Source organism: Marmota flaviventris, chromosome 2 (assembly GCF_047511675.1).
Source record: "Marmota flaviventris isolate mMarFla1 chromosome 2, mMarFla1.hap1, whole genome shotgun sequence".
NCBI lineage: Eukaryota > Metazoa > Chordata > Mammalia > Rodentia > Sciuridae > Marmota > Marmota flaviventris.
Window position 1 is genome coordinate 148,140,766 of NC_092499.1, and position 17,969 is coordinate 148,158,734.

Below are 17,969 nucleotides of genomic sequence, written 5' to 3' on the forward strand. Positions count from 1 at the left end.
AAGTCTTGCTGTCGCATGCCCATAATCCCAGGGGCTTGGGAGGTTGAGATAGGAGGATTGTAAGTTCAAAGCCAGCCTCAGCAATGGTAAGGCATTTAGCAACTCAGTGAGACCCTGTCTCCAAATAAAATACAAAATTGTGATGGGGCTGTGGCTCAGTGGTTGAGTGCCCTTAAATTCAATCCCTAGTTTTTTGTTTTTTATTTTTTGTTTAAAAGAAGAGATCAACTCTTAATAAAGAGTTTCTTGTACTATCTGCATTTTAGTAACTCTTGTAAAGTTAAAGCTAATTCCAAATTTTAAGTTTGTATTTAAATCTGATCTTTTGAGTTACTGTGGGCAGAGGCAGAGAGTGTTCTTCCACTGGAGCATCAGATGACTACAAGGTATGGTCAGGCAGGGATGGAGACAAGCTTGGGACCAAGAGAAGACCATTGGGAATTTCTCAAGTGCCCACTAAGTTCCAGAGGCCTGGCACAGGGCAGATCAAAACTGGTGGCCTCGGGGGAGCTTGTAAAATGGAAAAGGAGGAAGGAGAGGACAAACCAAAAATCCCATCAGTAAATAGACCATCCCAGACTTTTAAAAACAATAAGGGAGAAGTTTCAAAAAGAAGAAAGTAAAAGTGGGAGATTCATGCTGAAGAAATAAAATTAATAACCTAGATTAGAGAGTGTTTCAGGACCACTTAAGCCAGAGCTGAAGGAGGCATGGAGAACTGGGTATTTCATTTGATGGGCCTGAAAATTTATTGATGCACTAGCTGGGGGTTGGGGGGGTAGAAAGCAAGGGAGGGGCAAGGACAACTCTAGAGTTAGGGCTTGAACAACTGTATGAATGGTGCCACTCACTCAGCTGAGACCACTGCAGGCATCCCAGCCACCAAGAGCACAGTCCACACAGCTGTTCCTTGCACTTTTTCCTCAGGCTCATCCATGTTCATTTCCCCCTCTGGTTCCTATCCATATATCTGGCTGGCCTCTCCCTGATCCAGGGGTTTCCCACTGCCCTTGCCCATCTTGGGCTGTGGTGGGATTGCTCTTGAGAAATAGGTAGCCGGTCAAGAAGCAGCCTTCTGTAACTTTCCTGCTACAATCCCATAGCCCGTGCTGCAACCTTCAGCCATGCCTAGCCGTGACCTCCAATTGGTGGGGTCTCCTGGGACTCTACCACAGATCCCTGGGGCCACTAGCTTCAAGGGGAAGAGGCCCTAGAGTCAGAAGGCCTGGTTTGGAATTCTGTCTCTGCCCTTCATGGGCATTTCCCTGTCACAACCTCCCTGTGCCACTACTTTCCCACCTGTGAACTGTGGCACATCTGTCCTCCCTCCTACTGGCATGGGGAAGATTACATGAGGTTGTTCTCATGGCTGCCCTGTGATTATTACTATTATTGTCACATTCTCCAAAGAGATGACTACTTGGGATGTGAAGATGTTGCTGGATGTTGGTGGCCCTTTTGCCACCCAGATATGTGCCTCCTGCAGCAAGTGTGTACTAAATATTCCTGGGTGCTGAGGCTGCTCTGGGCTTTCACCCTAAATTAGCCTTAAACCCAGTTTCAACCTGACCGTGTCGTCCCTCCTGCTGTCCCCATAGCACCCACAGGCCCCTCTCATTCACACCCCCAGTTCTAGTTTTCTCAAACCAAGCAAACTATTCTTTGACTCTGGAGGCCTTCTGCAGGTTCCTTGTCAATCGAAGGTGGTTTTCCTTTTAGTCCTTGCCATGGTTGAATTGCGCAGAAACACAAAAAGAACGAGGGATGCAATCAGATTAGAGACTTCCCGTGAGAAGAAAATAGCCTGTTGCCACTTTTATGAGCTCTCCTCCACCCGACTGGTATTAGGGGCTGTGACGGGAACTCTGACAACCCCAGGGACTGGGGGACGGTAGTGGAGCGGTGGGGCGGGGGGGGGGGGGGGGGGATCAGCCTGTCGTGCAGGGGAAAGGGACTTGTAAAATCCTAAAGGGCTTTCCTGCTACAATCCCACAGTCAGTGCTCCCTGTAGTCAAAGCCCCTGGCTGCATATCATTTCCTGGACATCTTAGTGAAATAGGCCTCAGCGTACAGTGGCACGTTGTTATTACACTTCGGGGACTCTGGTGCGACCCAGGGAAGCAGGAAGGCTGGCGCTGGAGCGTCCCTCGGAGCCGGCAGGAAAGTGCAACAGCGCCATCTAGTGGTTGTGTGGGGCGACTACGGAGATACCGGCGCCGCTGCCCAGGATCTTCCAACCTAAGGAAAACGTGGTATCATTCCAATCCTTGTCGGAGCGCAGTGACACGGCCTTCGGAGTGTCTTAAACAGCAAATTGACTATCGCTGTAACCTCCGTAAGAGAAGTAAATGTCAAAACGTTTACAAGATCTTGATCTGTTAGGTTTGGGTGTTGTTGAGGGTCCCGAAGGAGACATTGCAAGGGGATTCCCTGCACTTGTAGGCGCCTGAGAATCGAGATCGCTGCCGCTCAGCTTCATCTACTTGGGCTGGAGCCTGCCTGCCTGGGTGCGGGTCAGTGAGGCCGTCACTAAAAAGCTTTTTGCAAAGAGGGGGAAAGATTGTGTTCCTGTGAGAGAGAACCAAACAGGTACTCAGCCCCAAGCGTGCACCTGGAGGGACTGTGAAAATAATGATTCCCGGAACACCCTCCAGTCTCTGATACTGTAGTTCTGGGATAGTATCTAAGAATCTGCATTTCTACCAAGTTCTCTGGTGAAACTGATATTGGTCTAAAACCCATGCTCAACCCTAATTGTGATGTAGGCTGGGCTGTTTCTTCCTAAATGTTTTGAAAAGTTCTCATGATCTGCCCTGAACCTGCTTGAGCTACACAGGCAGAGTTCCAGGACTTCCATCTGCAGCTCTTTTAGGAAAAGTCAATGAGAAAGTGTAAGATAGACTTAAACAACAGGACAGACTTTCCCACCTCCACTCTTTAGCAGGTAATGTCCACCAGGAGATAAAGTTGGATCCAGCTCCTGGCCAGCAAAAGCCTTTGGTCCCAACTGCAGTGTCCAAATGGTCGATGAGGCCAAGATGCTTATTGCCCACATTCCTAGAGGGCAGGCTTTAGGTCATCTGAACAACATAGATGTAGATTTTCACTTTACAGAAAAAAAAATTGCATTGGAGGCATTTCATGCTAGAGATTGACCAATCCAAATAGGAAGCCTCTGAGCAGTTCAACCAGCACAATTTCATAAGAGGCTTCTTTCCTCAGCCTGCAGCCTCCAGCCAATAGGGCTCTGGCTGACACTTATGCCAATAAGACCTTTATGCATTCGGCCAATCAGAAGTGAGAACTGTTCTGAGCTCCCCTCTCATCATATTCAGCCTAATCCAACCCCAAATGCATTTGGCCAATTGGAATTGATCATTGCTCTAAGACACACCACCACCATCACTGGAATCTTCAACATACCTATTCTATTCATGCTCAAGAAATGGGCCGCAGTTGATGTGGTTCCTAATATGCTTTGTAAGATCAAGGGGGGAAATGATTTGCCTGTAACTCAGAACTAACTGTTGGTTACAAATGTTTGCCTATGATAAAAACTTCATATGTGCATATATATGTGTGCGCCCACACACACACACATACACATCCCACAAGGGGAGGGGGAGAAAGCAAACACCCTTAGAGTCGCTTTATCCATTAGACACAATAGACATGGAAATGTTTTACTTTAAAATCTTAAGAAAATATGAATAAATACAATCTGTCCTCAATTATATTCACTTTATTCCAGCCCAATAGCAAAATGTAACTTTCTTGAAGTAGAAGGGGGCCCATGAAGGAAAGGCCATGAAGTCTCTAAGACCCCAAAAGGCATGCTTCAACAAATTGGCCAAATTAGATCACTCTCAAGATCTTCCTCTACAGATTTGATCTTCTATTGTTCCTTGTTAGGTTCTCTTGTCCCCCCATTTTATTAAAAAAATAAAGGGAGGTGAGAAAAAAATGATAGGTCAGTCTGTACTCTTGATTTCAAGTGATAGAAAAACAGCTCAAACTAACACAAGTAAAGGGGAGATTGTTTGTTCTAAATAAAAACCCCAGGGGTAGTTCTGGTTTCAGCCACAACTGGATTCAGGGATCCATCCTTCAGTTCCCATTCCATTTTATGGCCCTCCCCAGCAGCCACAAGATGGCAGGAATCTTTCACCCTCAGTTCCTACCAGTCTGCTTTTAGGCCTCTGAAATGCATTTCGTCTGAATCAGCTCAAGCCAACTGAGCAGGCTGAGGCCCTCCTTGTTTAGGAGGACTCGGTGCTCTGACTCCATAGGCCTGGGTCACCTGTCCCACTGACACCACAGGGGGGAGATGCAGAGGAGAAGCCAGGCAAAAATCAGAAGCTATTTCTGGGAGAGAAAACAGATGCTAGAGACAGACAAAAGCCTCTGGGCAGACTTAACCTCCAATCTGCCGTGGAACTGTTGCCCACACCTTACAACAGAAAAGCCTTCACCTATGTCAGTTCATGGACCACCCAACAATTCAGGGACCATGACATCATTATCCCTACTTCACAGATGAGGAGACCAAGGCTCAGAGGGAGTTATTCTTCTTGCTCAAGGTCACTGGCCTTAAAAATGGTAGAGCTAGAACAAGAAAAGTAATCCAGTCTCCAAATGTGGGTTTTACCACTCTCTTGACCCAGCTCATCTGCTGGTCTCCCTCAGATACAAGAAATAATAAGATTGCCATAGAACTACGGCCAGGCTGGGACAGGAAGGAGGAAAGTTCCCTAACAAAGGCTCACTGAGGCCCTGCACGGATCTGTTCATTGCTCTGAGATTGGGGACTTCCTGCTAGCTTACATCTTCAGGTGTTTCACACATATTCATTTCCATATCATCTCTGCAATTTTGCCACTTGTATTATTTTACTGTTTACTTATTTTCCTTAAGTCAGCTTGCCTTTTTTACTTACAAAATATATTTAAGACATCAACTTTAAGTGGCAATTGTCAATCAAAACAAGTACCACTTACCTTGAATAAAAATCAACTTCAAAATCACAAAATCAAATACTGCTCATCTATGAGCCACTCAAAACCACACTGCCCTGAAGTAAAGTCTTCAGACACTGAGGAGTCAAAGCTACAGGGTCACACCGGAATACAAGCAACCCCTGAGCTATTCTGCCACATGTATTTTCTCAGGCATACCCACAAATCTCCCTTGAGCTCTGATAACAAGGTAAGGGAGGTCCCAGCCCCTCTAGAGTAAGTGGCCAAGATGTTCTGCCCAAAATGTATCCAGGCCCATACCCACTATCATAAGGCTGCTGGTTCTGGCCACCACATCCTTAGTCTCCTACCTCTCCTGAGGTGTGATCTCTTTCAGGAACCACAGAGGCTTCTAGCATCTTCTTGCCTGGTCATTTAGTCATCTCATAACTCCTAATTTTCCTCTTCTGTAATTATTCCTGGTTCAGGGTTCTGGGCAGAAGAGGCCAAGCTTGCAGAAGGCCCCAGGGAAGCTAGCCATACCTTCAACTTTATCCACTGACCATCTGTCCACTGTAGCTCAGATGTCTACCAGTGAACAATCTCCATGGGAAGATAGAGTAGTCACCAACTCCAAAAGCAGGATGAGCCTTCAAGAACATGCAGAGGAAGCCCCTCACTGTAGAGAGAAGGAAGCCAGCCCTGAGGCCCATGTCTCCCCATCTTACACCACCACCTGGGACACAGATGGATTGGATCAAGGTCCCCTGACTCCTGGTACAATTTTCTCTTTTATTCAACCTAGAATATTCCCACCCGAAATTACATTGAGTTAATTAAGGCTCCTAACTCCAAGGAGAGAAAGTGCAAACCATCTTACTCTAGAATGATCTCTGTGGAATGGCTATGAAGTCACAATGACATTTTCTCATCTGGAAGATGACCCACTTGACCTTGACCTGCTAGACCAGACTCTGATGATCCTGGAGAAACAGAAATCAGAGGCCTGGGTTACCTGGGTCAGCCCTGAACAGCCCTCTCCACCCACTCTGGTCCCAAAGGTTCCAAGACTTTCCATCCTGTGGATATGGAAGGCTTCATTCGACTACTAAAACCAGATGCTGCATATAAGCTACACTTCAACCTTCACAGAAAGCAATACAAAATGAGCGCATCTTCCCTGAGGCAGGCTGTCACCCGAGCCCTTTTCTCTCACAACTGCTTCTCTCAGTCCAGCAGCCTTCAGCTCCATGGCTCCTCTCCAAGTGCTGGTGGGAGATGGCCAGGAGGGGGCGCTGTTTCCTACCTGCCTGGATTCAGCTCACCCTACACAGAGTAGTTGGGCGAGAGGCAGGATACTAAGGGGGCCGCAGGTCCAAATAATTTCAAAGGCAGAGCTGTGCCAAGGAGACAGAATTAGAGGAGAAATGGATCTTGTGAGAAAGGGATTGGAAAAGAAACAAAATCTTCCCCTTACCAAAAATATTTCCTCTACCCTCATTTTTTGGTCTTATTTTGGGGGGGGGGGGGGGGGTAAGACCTCTACATTTTGCAGAGTGTTTTTACAGCAGCTGAAAACAAGGAAGAGCTTAAATATTCAAGTGAAGGAATGTGGTCAGGTCAAGCATGGTACAGCTATTCTGTGAGGTCTTATGCAGAATTATGAATGATGGTTTTAAAACACCCATGGTTTAAATAATTCAGGTATGATTACTACTGTGCTATTTGATGCCATATTTTTAAGCAAAAGGTCAAAAGGTATATACAATAAAGTGATGCTACTGTATTTCTCAGGCAGTGTATAGAAATATAGCAAGATATGACTGGATTTCAGGCAAGGGTCTCTATCCCCACTCAAAGCCTCACAGCTTCCAGGCACACCCAGCTGTCAGGAGAGAGGGAGAACTCAGGCTAGGAAGCCATATATGTATCCCTAGCCCACCTGGCTCAGGGCATCTCCTTGGGGGGTGCCACACCAATAAGAATACCACTGGATTTGGCAGACTCCAAGGTATCCTGAGGGGAGTCCTTTCTATCTACTTAGGCTTGCAATTGACATTCATAATGGGCCTGTGGTATCCACCAATGTTGCTGAGACTGTGAGCCCTGACTCTGACATCAGGAAGTGTACAATCCAAGGTGAATATCCACAAGTGGACCCTTTGCTTCTGTTTGTTCCTTTAGCATCATAACAGCTCAAGGTCACTAGGCTGTGCCACCAGCCACTGCCACAGTGCGCTCACTCTCTCCCCCTGCTGCTTGCCTCCCTCAGCACCATCTCCAAAGCAGTTCCTTATCAGCACTGTGTAAGGTCTTATGTTGACAAGCTGATGGTTTAACACTAGGATGAACTTAGGACCCTAGTCCCCATTACTGCCATTGCTTCTTCTTGGGGCTGCTATTCACACTGGCCAGAAAATCCTACAATAGGGACCATGTCTGCCATGCCCAAGAGTCTGTGCTAGCCCTCAACAGCACCTGGCCCAATGTGCACTGAAGGACTGCATTGAACCTCAATAACACCAAGAGCTCACTTGTCTGAAGTTGTGACACTGCTATAGTTTAGATGTGAGGTATCCCCCAGAAGCTCATGAGTGAGACAATGCAAGATTTGGAGGAGAAACGATTGGGTTATAGCCTTAACCTGATCAGGAATTAATCCCTGATGGGATTAACTAAGTGGTAACTGGAGGCAGGTGGGATATGGCTGGAGGAAGTGGTTCATTGGGGGCGTGGCTATGAGGTACATATTTTGTATCTGGTAAGTGGAGTCTTTCTCTGCTTTCTGAGCCCCTTCCTTCTGCCACACTCCTCACCATGATGTTCTGCTTCACCTCCAGCTCCAAGGAATGGAGCCGGCCTTCTATGGACAAAGACATCTGAAACCGTGATCTCTCAAATAAACTTTTTCTCCTCTACAGTTGTTTTGGTTGAGTCTTTCAGTCACAGCACCGAAACAGCTGGCGAATATAGATAGACGTAGACAAATGGCATGCTGTGGCTGGGAAGATCTTGGGACCTTTGTTACCAGTCCCAGCTTGGCTTAATAACTAGGGTCTCTTACAGTAAGTCTCCACTGTATTACCTGTCTTGTCGCTGCGGACATAGCTCCGTTTTAAAGCAGATCATCTTTATTTGCATCAAAACAAGGAGGCAAGGGTGAGCAGTCTGTGATGCTCTGTGTCTTTTTCTTGTAAAGCGCAGGGTGTCCTGCTGCAATTAAAAACACCCATCGCTTTTGCAATTTTTTGCTGGAAGACAAGCAGGTGCCCGCTGCCTGGGACCTTGGCAGCCCGCGAAGAATCTAACCGCACGCCGGGTCAGGGCTTGGTTTGGGCAATGCTGCCATCTTGTGGCCACTGCAGGTATTTCTCTTGGGAAACGGGGTTTTATACCAATTTGCACGCTCTCCAAGTCCGTTCTATGTGATCTCCCGATTTTTGTATTTTGTTTGGTTTTGTTTGTTTTTTTTCTGGTCAGCCAGAATAGTGGCTCAAGATATAGATTAAACTCAGACGAAAATCACGTTCTGATCTTGCCCCCCCCCCGCCCCCCGCCAAGGCTTCTCCAGAGCACGTCCCCAAAAAGTGCTGTGAGCCACCAGTGTGGCGAGTAGCGATTTCTCCTCTGAAGAAGAAAGATTTTCTTACCAATCAGAACGGTCGGAAGATCCAAGGTAATATGGGGCTGTGTCCCCTGGAGTAGCCTTCCCTGAGCCCTGCGCTCAAAGTTCCTGGAACCCTCTAAGTGCAGGATCCCAGCCCAGCACTGGGCAGGTGCTCAGTAAATAGCTCCCAGTTCTACCCACTTCCTCTGGAACCACTAACAACTAAGGCGGACAGAAAATGAAAGGCAGGCACCTAGAATTTGAGAGCTTCAGGAGACTGTTAGTTAGGGTGGAGTTTCTCAACTCACCTCTAAATCCTTTGGTGAGATTGTTTCTGCTCTCTTAATACCTCATGAAGAGGATTAAATTTCATCCCCTGAGCATAGCATCCCCTGTTCCTTTCACCAGTGAAGAACTTCAGGTATCTGGAAGGGAATGGCCGTCCCAGCCTGGAAAGCAAATCCTCATTACTACCACCCCCATCTCTAAAGGACAACATCCCTAACAGTGAAGTCTGTGCATCAGGCCAGGGAGGGAGAGATGGTGACCTACTCCACTGTCCCCCCAGAGTGCTGCACAGGAGGCTTCCCTGAGGGACTGATGTGAAGACAGCATGGGGACCATGACTCAACTCAGGATGGGCTCTGGGGTCTGGCCACCACTGGGGGCTGTGTCGAGTTTGGCTCTGCACTAAGTGTGGGGGTACATGGTATCTGCCAAAGAAGCAGAAAGAATGTCTAGCTATTGGTTTTGAAGTCTTAAGGAGCCAATTTCATTTGGCAATGGAGGGAAGGGAATGAGAGTTTCCCAAATTTGGAGGCTCCAAATTAGATAGGAGATGTGCCCCATTTCCATTCTGGAGTTCTCAGAAAAAGAAAGACACCAAAGAATGGCCTGAGCTCCAGGGTTCAGAAGATGACTATATGAGGGGTGTCAGGGTGAGCCCAAGTGCAAAGCTATGACATTCCCAAGAAAAGGTGTAAACAAATGATTTCCATGTAGCCAGGAGCACAGAGGACATGGGTTGAGTGGGAGAGGAAGGGGCACCACAAACCACAGTGTCACTTCCTGATTGGGACCAAAGGAGCATCCACTGGTGCCAGCAGGGGCCACACAGCAATTCAAGTGGGGACAGCCACCAGCTCAGCTCTTGCTGCTAACTGGTCAGGTGCCTGAGTCCACAAACCAAGAAAGAACAGTCATACCTGTCAGCTGACGCCAGTGTGGGCCAAAAGCAGATGTCCCCATGTCACCTTACAATTGACCCCAGGAAGAAAAAGGTACAAGGGAAAAGAGACTGGAAGATATGTGGAATCAACTGGATTACATTTTCTGCCATTGGTCACAACAGGAATTAATATATAGACTAAGCTTTGTACAAGTTAGTCAAGTTGTACTAATTTTGTATTCCTGAGTATTGGCTGTGTCAAATTTAAACTACACACAGTCATCCCTAAATACCCAATGGGGGCTGGCTCCAGGACCCCCCGCCCCAGATAACATAGAACCTGTACACATCCTCTCATGTGCCTAAAATTGTCACTAATTACTTGTGATACCTAATACAACGTAAATGCTATGGGTATTATTGTAAAGAAATAATAACAAGTGGGGGAAAGCTATGCATGTTCAGTTATAAAGGAACTTTTTAAAAAATATTTTCATTGCATGGCTGGTTAAATCCAAGATACACACTGATACAGAACTGGAAGATTAGGGAGGACTGACTGTACAAAAATAATGAATGTGACACTTGCATAGATTAAAAGAGTGTTGTCCTGGGCCATCTGCCCCTACAGGCTGGGATTTGCCTCTGGGGCAGGATTTTATTCTCAGGCACAGGAAAAGCCTACAGGACTCAGAGCTGTGCAGTGACTGGCCCAATACTGCATGTCAAAAAGTACTAGGCCTTGGACAGGTACAATGGCTCATGCCTGTAATCCCAGCGGCTTTGGAGGCTGAAGCAGGAGGATCGTGAGTTCAAAGCCAGCCCCAGCAAAAGCAAAGTGCTAAGCCACTCAGTGAAACCTATCAAATACAAAATAGGGTTGGGGATGTAGCTCAGTGGTCTAGTGCCCCTGAGTTCTATCCCTGATACCAAAAAGCAACAAAAAATGGACAGGATAAAAACCAGTGCATATGCCATGAAACGTATCCTATTGCTCAAAATATGTTAAAAATCTTCAGGAAGTTGCCAGAGTAGTCTCTTCTTGGGATATGACCAAAGATTTCTGATGAGAGATCACAAGGGCACAGAGGCACCCCTGAGTTTGGGAGTCTGACATCAAAAACTCATGGTCTATCATCCACACTTGAAGCAACGGGGGGGGCCAGCAGGACACCAGGCTCATTCCCAGGAACCCTTCACCAGCCTCACAACCCAGCTCCCAAAGGATTCTGAGAAATAAAAACTTCCACAAAGTAGGAAGCAAAATTTCTCCAACTTTTTAAACCATCAGTTGAGATTTTATGGAATTTTCTTTTCCAATATACAAACAATAGGAATTATTCTCCTTCTCAAAATATAGCATTACATGCAATATTGGATGTCTTTTTCTAACTTCATTCCTACCTACCCCCATCCCACACCCAGAACATTTCTGGTACACTTTATAAGACCCCAAGTAGGAGCCAGCCAGAGAGGCTGTCCCCAGGGGTGTGCAGGGATATCTCATAGTGGGGTTTTGATTTGCATTTCTGCAATCACTAACGATAGTGGGTCCTTGTTTCCATGTGTTCATTGGCCTCTTTGATATCTTCCCCCAAGTTCTGCAATCCATCTTTCTGCACATTGGCAAGAATCCTCATTAGAAGGGTGTGACTCCTAGAAAACCTGAAAGTGACTTGTTTGGTGGGATGGAGGGTCCAAAGGCACTAAACAGACAACTGGCATCAAAACATTTATAGGATTTCTCTGACAGGAGGAGAAATTGCCCTTTCTTAATATGTCTTATTTGAAAATGAAAATAGCACAGGCTTTTCCCAGAGACAGAAAACCCAGCTTGGATTGGCCCTGGGCTGGCAGAGCTCCCTTGACTATGCCATGGTGGTTTGGGCTCAATAGAGCATCTGGATCTTCCCTCTCTAGCTTCTCCACAGTGATATTTTGTGCATATATGAAATGAAGGAGTCAGGGAGAGGGGAGGAAGATGGCCAAAAATTTATCTCATGGCTTCTCACGCTGGAAACCCAGACCTAACTTTAAAGCTTCCAGGGACAGGGCAGGGCTGTGCCTCCACGGTAGAGTATGTGCCTTGCACACTTGTGGCCCTGGGTTCAACCCCAGCACCAAAACCAACATTCGCAGCTGCTGTCCAGTCTCTCTCTACAAAGATAACTAAGTCAAATTCAAACATTTTAGATTGTTTCCCACAGAAAACAGGGGTTTTAAGAATTTTAACAGGCAGACCCTCTGAGGCTTCTGAAAGTAGCCAAGCAGTTGGACTCATTCCCTCCTCTCACCATCAAGGTCTTATCCTCAAAGACCTTGGAACAAAACTCAGCCAGCCGTCCCTATCCAGGGGTTCTAAATCAGGGAATACAACTGACCTCAGAGTGTACTGAGACCTAGAATGGCTGTGTCGGCACTGACCACGGACAGACTTCTCTTCTTGTTCTTATTCCTAGGAAATGCAGTATAACAACTACTTCCATAGCATTTACATTGTATTAGTTATTGTCCGTCATACAGAGAGGATTTAAGGTATACAGGAGGGCTACATCGGTTCTATGCAAAGGCAACATTATTTTATATAAAGGACTTGAGCATCCAAGGGGTTGGTGTCTGTGGGGGGCCTAGAACCAATCCCCCCAGATTCTGAGGGGGATCACTCAATGTGAAACTGTACCCAATGTGATTCAGTACCCAATGCTGAAACTGCCTAAAACCCCACTCCCTGAAAGAGAACTTGTTCTAGGGCCCAGTGCATCACAGTGAATGTCCATCACCAGTGCCGGACCCTGAACTCTAAATGCAAGCTTCCACCTGACCATGGAGTCTCACGTAGTCCACCCACGTGAGTCAGTTCATGAGTACAGGGTGGAACAGCCCTCAGGACAGTGCCTTTCATGGGGCATGGGCCTCCAGCCACTGCCTGCAAAGGACATGGGACCCAGAGACAGCTGCCTTCTATGACTTCTTGGTGGAATTTATAATATTCATTTTGGTGTCAAAAAACTTTTTCCTTAAAAACTCTCTTTGGGTGAAAAAGGGCATGCATTTAGAAAACAGCCATTACTACTGAAATGACTACTGCTAAAAGTTCAGGCAGCCAAAGCAAAAACAGATTGGACTTTGTCAAAATCATAAACTGTTTGTGCTTCAAGGGGCAACAAGAAGGGGAAAAAACCCAACCCACAGAAGAGACAGAAGTAAAATCACTCTGATATGGGACTCATATCCAGAATATATAAAGAACAATTACAACTCAATAAGTAAAAGGTAAGGGACAAGGACATGAATAGACATTTCTCCAAGGATGTAAAAAGGCCAACAAACATGAAAAGCTGCTGAACATCATTAGTGATCAGGGATACGTGGATCAAAACCCCAATGAGAGGCCACTTTACACCCACAAGAAAGGTGGCTATGTCAAAAAGACAGAAACAATGTTGGCTAGGATGGGGAGAAACTGGATCCTTCATAAATGGCTGGTGGGAAAGTAAAAAAGGTGACAGTTTGTAAACTATTTGGCAGTTCCTCAAAATGCCAAACTTCAAGTTTTCATACAACCCATAAATTCACTCCTATGTGATACCCAAGAGAAATAAAAATATATATTCACAAAAAGTGCATAATGTTCATGCAACGTTACTAATGATTTTCTCAATTTGTCATTCTAGCCAAAGCAATACTCAATCTAAAATTCCATCCACTGGTGAATAGATAACAAAACACCCTACAACATATCCATATAATGGAATATTATTGATTGGCAAAAAGCAATGATGCATAGATACACACTAAGATGTGAATGAAGCTTAGGAAGGTAATGCTAAGCGAAGAAAGCAAAGGACCACACAGTGACATGTGGAGATTCCACTCCCGTGATGTGTCTAGAATAGGCCAATCTTTAGGGAGAAAATACAGATCACAGCTGCCTGGGCTGAGGGGTGAGTGAAAGAGGGGAGACTATTAATGGATAGTTTCTTTGGGGGGGGGATTGTGGTGGTGGTAGAAGTCTGTAAATATATTAAAAATCACTGAATTGTGTACTTTAAATGAGTGACTTTTATGTTTGTAAATTATGTCCCAACAGAGCTGTTAAAAAATAATAGGCAAGACCACAGAGAAACTGAATAGTAAACAAAATTGATTTCATAAACCAACATACCACACACAAACATAAGCATATAGACATTCTGAGCAGAAGGGACTTGCACTGAGGCTCAGCACTGATATCGACTCTGCCACCTGGGGAGCAGGAGAATTTCTTAACTCTGTGATCAATTTACATGTCCTTATATGAAGTCATCAACACATCAGGTTTTCTTCCCTGAGATGATTTTTTTATTGAACAATTACTTCATCAAATCCCTGAGATAATTTTATCCAAACATTTTCACGTAAAGAGAAAACACTAGCCATTCATTGCAAACAGCACAATGTTCACAGCACCCCCATCATTTTAAAGGGAACATTCCAGAATCACACACAGAGCACCATTCAGCTGCAGATGCCAGTCCATTTCTGTGGTCTAGCCCTCTTTGCAGAGAACCCAGATGCAAAGAATGAGGGTGTGGGGCCTCATGACTTCTCCGTCTAGAATTCTAAACTCTACTTCTATTCAATTGGACCCTTCCCTCTATGTAATTGGTGTAAGAGAGATAAAACTCCAGTGGACACTCCAGAAGAAACCCCTCTGGAGAGAACAGTTTCCCAGGTCAGTAATTGTGCTTCACTTATATTCCCAGGGTCCAGCACAGAACTTATCCCTGAGAAAGCACACATTCGTTGTATGACAGGATGGATGGATGGATGGATGGATGGATGGATGGAAAGATGGACAGAAAGAGAGATGGATGGATGAATGAGTAGATAAATGGAGAAATAATTAGAAGGAAAGAGGGAATGGGGGTGGAGACTGGATGGGTGGAAGCTAAATGAATGGATAGATGGATGGAGAGATGAATCAATGGGGAGATATAAAGATTAGGTGATATATGGTTGGGGAGATGAGTAGAGAAAGGGAGGGAATGAGGGTAGCTAGATAGATAGATGGACATATAGACAGACAGATGAATGGACCGCTGGATTCTTGGATGAAAATATAAGTAACAGAGGACCCACCACATGTGTCCTTTGACCACTCAGAACCACAGGTGCACTTCTAGAACTGGGGACTACTGCTGGTCTCCTCACCACCCCAAGGTTTGAGGCTCCAGGAAAGGCTTTGATTACATCACTAAGAAGATAGAAGCCCATTGTACAGGGCTCTGCCCAGGAACTGTGCCAGCTGTGCTCTATGGGCACTAGGGACACAGCGGCAACCAGAAAGGCTAGGGTTGACCCTGATGGAGGCTCTTGGAGCAACAGTGGGATGTAATGAAAAAAAAAAAAAAAAAAAAAGTTGCAGAAGCACCAGTTCATGGTTCTATCACTTGAGAAGGAAAAGAGAAGGAGGTCAGGAGGAACACCTGAACTGAAACCAGATGTATGGGTAGGAATCAACTTGACTGACCTCGTGTGTGTGTGTGTGTGTGTGTGTGTGTGTGTGTGTGTAGAGAGAGAGAGAGAGAGAACACGCATGTCCAAGGCAGTGAGTGGCACGTGAGCAGACCCCAAAGAAGGAGAGCTGAGATCCACCATCCTAGGCAACCAGGACACAAAGGGCAAGGAGTACAACAAGCTGGGCCCATGACGACAGGCCCCTGGGTTCTCAAAGGCCACAATAAGCCACCAAGGGGTTGGGGGGGGGGCCCTCAATGATGTGATCGGATCTGCCTTCACCTAGAAGTGGGCTGAATGTGGGCTGTCTGCCTCAGTGATGTGGCTCCCTGGCTGCTGAGCCACACAGCAAGCCCACTAATCCCCACAGAGAGCAGCAGTGGAGCTGCGGAGCTCTGGCCTGTGGCGCAGGGGCGTGGGCTGCGAGCACTGGCCAGAGTCGCCCAGAGCCCTTCTTCCAACTCAGGCCTGAGGTGCAGCAAGCCAGGGTGCACCGGCCTGTGGATCTCACGGTGGGTCTGCCTAACTGGGTGGACAGTCGCTCCACACAGTGCCAGCTCTGAACCACCTGAGCATCCACGATCCACTTCCTAGGATGTTGAGATTATACGCAATAGGTGAGAAAATGGAATCGGGGCAGATCTTAATGGAGTTCAGACTCATGGATGGGCCAATAGCATCAGTGCTTTTCCAAAACCTGATGAGCACAAATTTGGACCAATTGCCTTGAACCAAGTGCTCTATAAACCCCTAGATTAGCAGCAACCTCTCTTGGGTCCCCACTTGTCCTGCAGACGTTCTATCTCTATTCACACCTGAATAAATCCTACTCTTATATTCCCTCATCCTCATCTGTGGATTTCACTCTTCAGAATCAGGAGTCAAGAACCCAGAAAGAAGAAGGCAGTGGCGAGCGGCTGTGGTCTGCTGCGACACTGGAGGGGACAGCCACCATTAAGAGTTGGAACCTGTTTCTCAGCTGCAGAGGCCTGCAACTTATGCAGATCCCACCTGCCAGCCAAAGGGGGAAACCCCCAGTTTCACCAGGAAGGTCTGCCAGCTTTCCCTAGGAAACCTCATTGCACATCAGCAATGGCAGGGCCCAAAGGCAGAGAAATCTCTACCAGCAGCTCCCAGAGAGCAGGCTCTAGGGCCCAGAAGCCTCCTGGATCCTGAAAGGCAGGCAGCAGTGGGAAACATTCAGCTGGCTTTACCAGCCTGGGGCAGATGGTGGCTGGGCTCTGTGTCCCTGCATGGCCAGGCACAGGCCATCAAGCAGGCTCTGGAGCTATTTGAGAAGGGGGAAGTTAAGGTCACATATGGATCAGCCCATTACTTTTAGTGACTTTTACTATCACACTGGGAGCCACCCATATGTCAGAAAGGCCATCAGCCCAAATAGTGCCCAGTGGCTTCCCATCTAAGTTAGGTGATAGCGGACACCCACTTATAACCCACTAAAAGTCCTCCTATATATGGGCTGAGATAGGCATGAGGCCTTTGGTAGGTAAAATCCTGGCCAGGTCCTGCTCTCAGGGAGCTCTGAAGTCACCAAAGGCTCCCAGGAAAGGAACCTGTCCCCTTGGAAACCTCTGGTGTCCATGATCTCATGGTCCCAACAGAGCTGAACCTGAAGAGGATTTCTATAGTACAGAGGGGGGACAGCATGGCCCTTCCCTGAGCTCACTTCCACCAAGGGAGGGAGATCTTCACATGGTTCCAGTGCAGCCTTGCAAATTTACCCTGAGGTATAGAAATCATGTTAGTTTAACCAGTAATCTTCTGAAATCTTTTGGAACTGCCAACAATTGGGAAAAATTTTCCAAAACTCTGTAGAGTGCTCCATGCTTAATGAAGCCCTTTCTCTGTCTCCAGTACTGGGCACACACTGGAAGCCTGAGGTAGTAGCCTGTGGCCACTATTTCAAGAACAAGAGGCTAGGCAGAGCCACATGGCTCTTGGGCCTGGATCCTGGGGAGCAAGCCAAGCCTCTGGAGGAGTCAGGAGCTGGGCAGCATGTGTTTCTGCCACAGCTTCCCCACCAGCCCAGGGACCGCCACTGTCCTCTTAACTTCCTTCCCTTCCAGCTCAGCCCAGCAAGGCCTCGTGGGTAGTCCAACTTCCTTTTCATTCTCTGCACAATCTTGATCGTTCTTCATATTTTCCAGTTCTTCTCCACAAATCTGCTCCTGAAACCAGAAAGGAATTCATAAGCATTCCAATTAACCACCACAATGAGGTCATCCTGGACATTCAGGGTCTGTGGGTGTCCTGCCCTGGTCATCCTGCAATTCATATTGAGGTTTAAAATGATAAGCCAAGTTCAAGCACCCCCAACCAGCCCCAGAGAAACCACATTTTATATACAAGAGTGTGTATTTACTAAACAGACTGAAGAACAGCCCAGCCCCAGGAGATTTGAGAAAGGGAGACAAAGAAGCCTTGCAATCGACCCTCCATGTCTGCTCCTCATCCACAGATTCAATTAACCATGAATTGACTATATACTTTATTTCTTGTCCTTATTCCCTAAACAATACAGAAGAATGGCTACTTGCAAAGCAATTAGACTGCGTTAGGTACTAAAGGTCATCTAGAGATGGTCTGAGGTATAGGTAGGATTGCAAAGGTTATATGCAAATATACCACCGTTTGATATAAGGGACTTGAGCATCCCTGGATTCTCATATACAAGGGGGTCATGGAACCAGTTCTCCACAGATACTAAAAGACAACCATA

General features: G+C 46.6%; 1 protein-coding gene across 2 annotated transcripts in view; it reads right to left on the bottom strand.

Annotated features, from left to right (window-relative positions):
• Window positions 1–14,048: 14,048 nt before the first annotated feature.
• Window positions 14,049–17,969, bottom strand: part of Fam169b (Protein FAM169B) — a 69,372-nt gene continuing 65,451 nt past the window's right edge. For both annotated transcript variants that reach the window (XM_071608655.1, XM_027921592.3), the window contains one exon: window positions 14,049–17,418. In XM_071608655.1, the coding sequence (XP_071464756.1) occupies window positions 17,385–17,418 (34 nt within the window). In that variant the 3' untranslated portion in view covers window positions 14,049–17,384. The remainder of the gene's footprint in view (window positions 17,419–17,969) is intronic.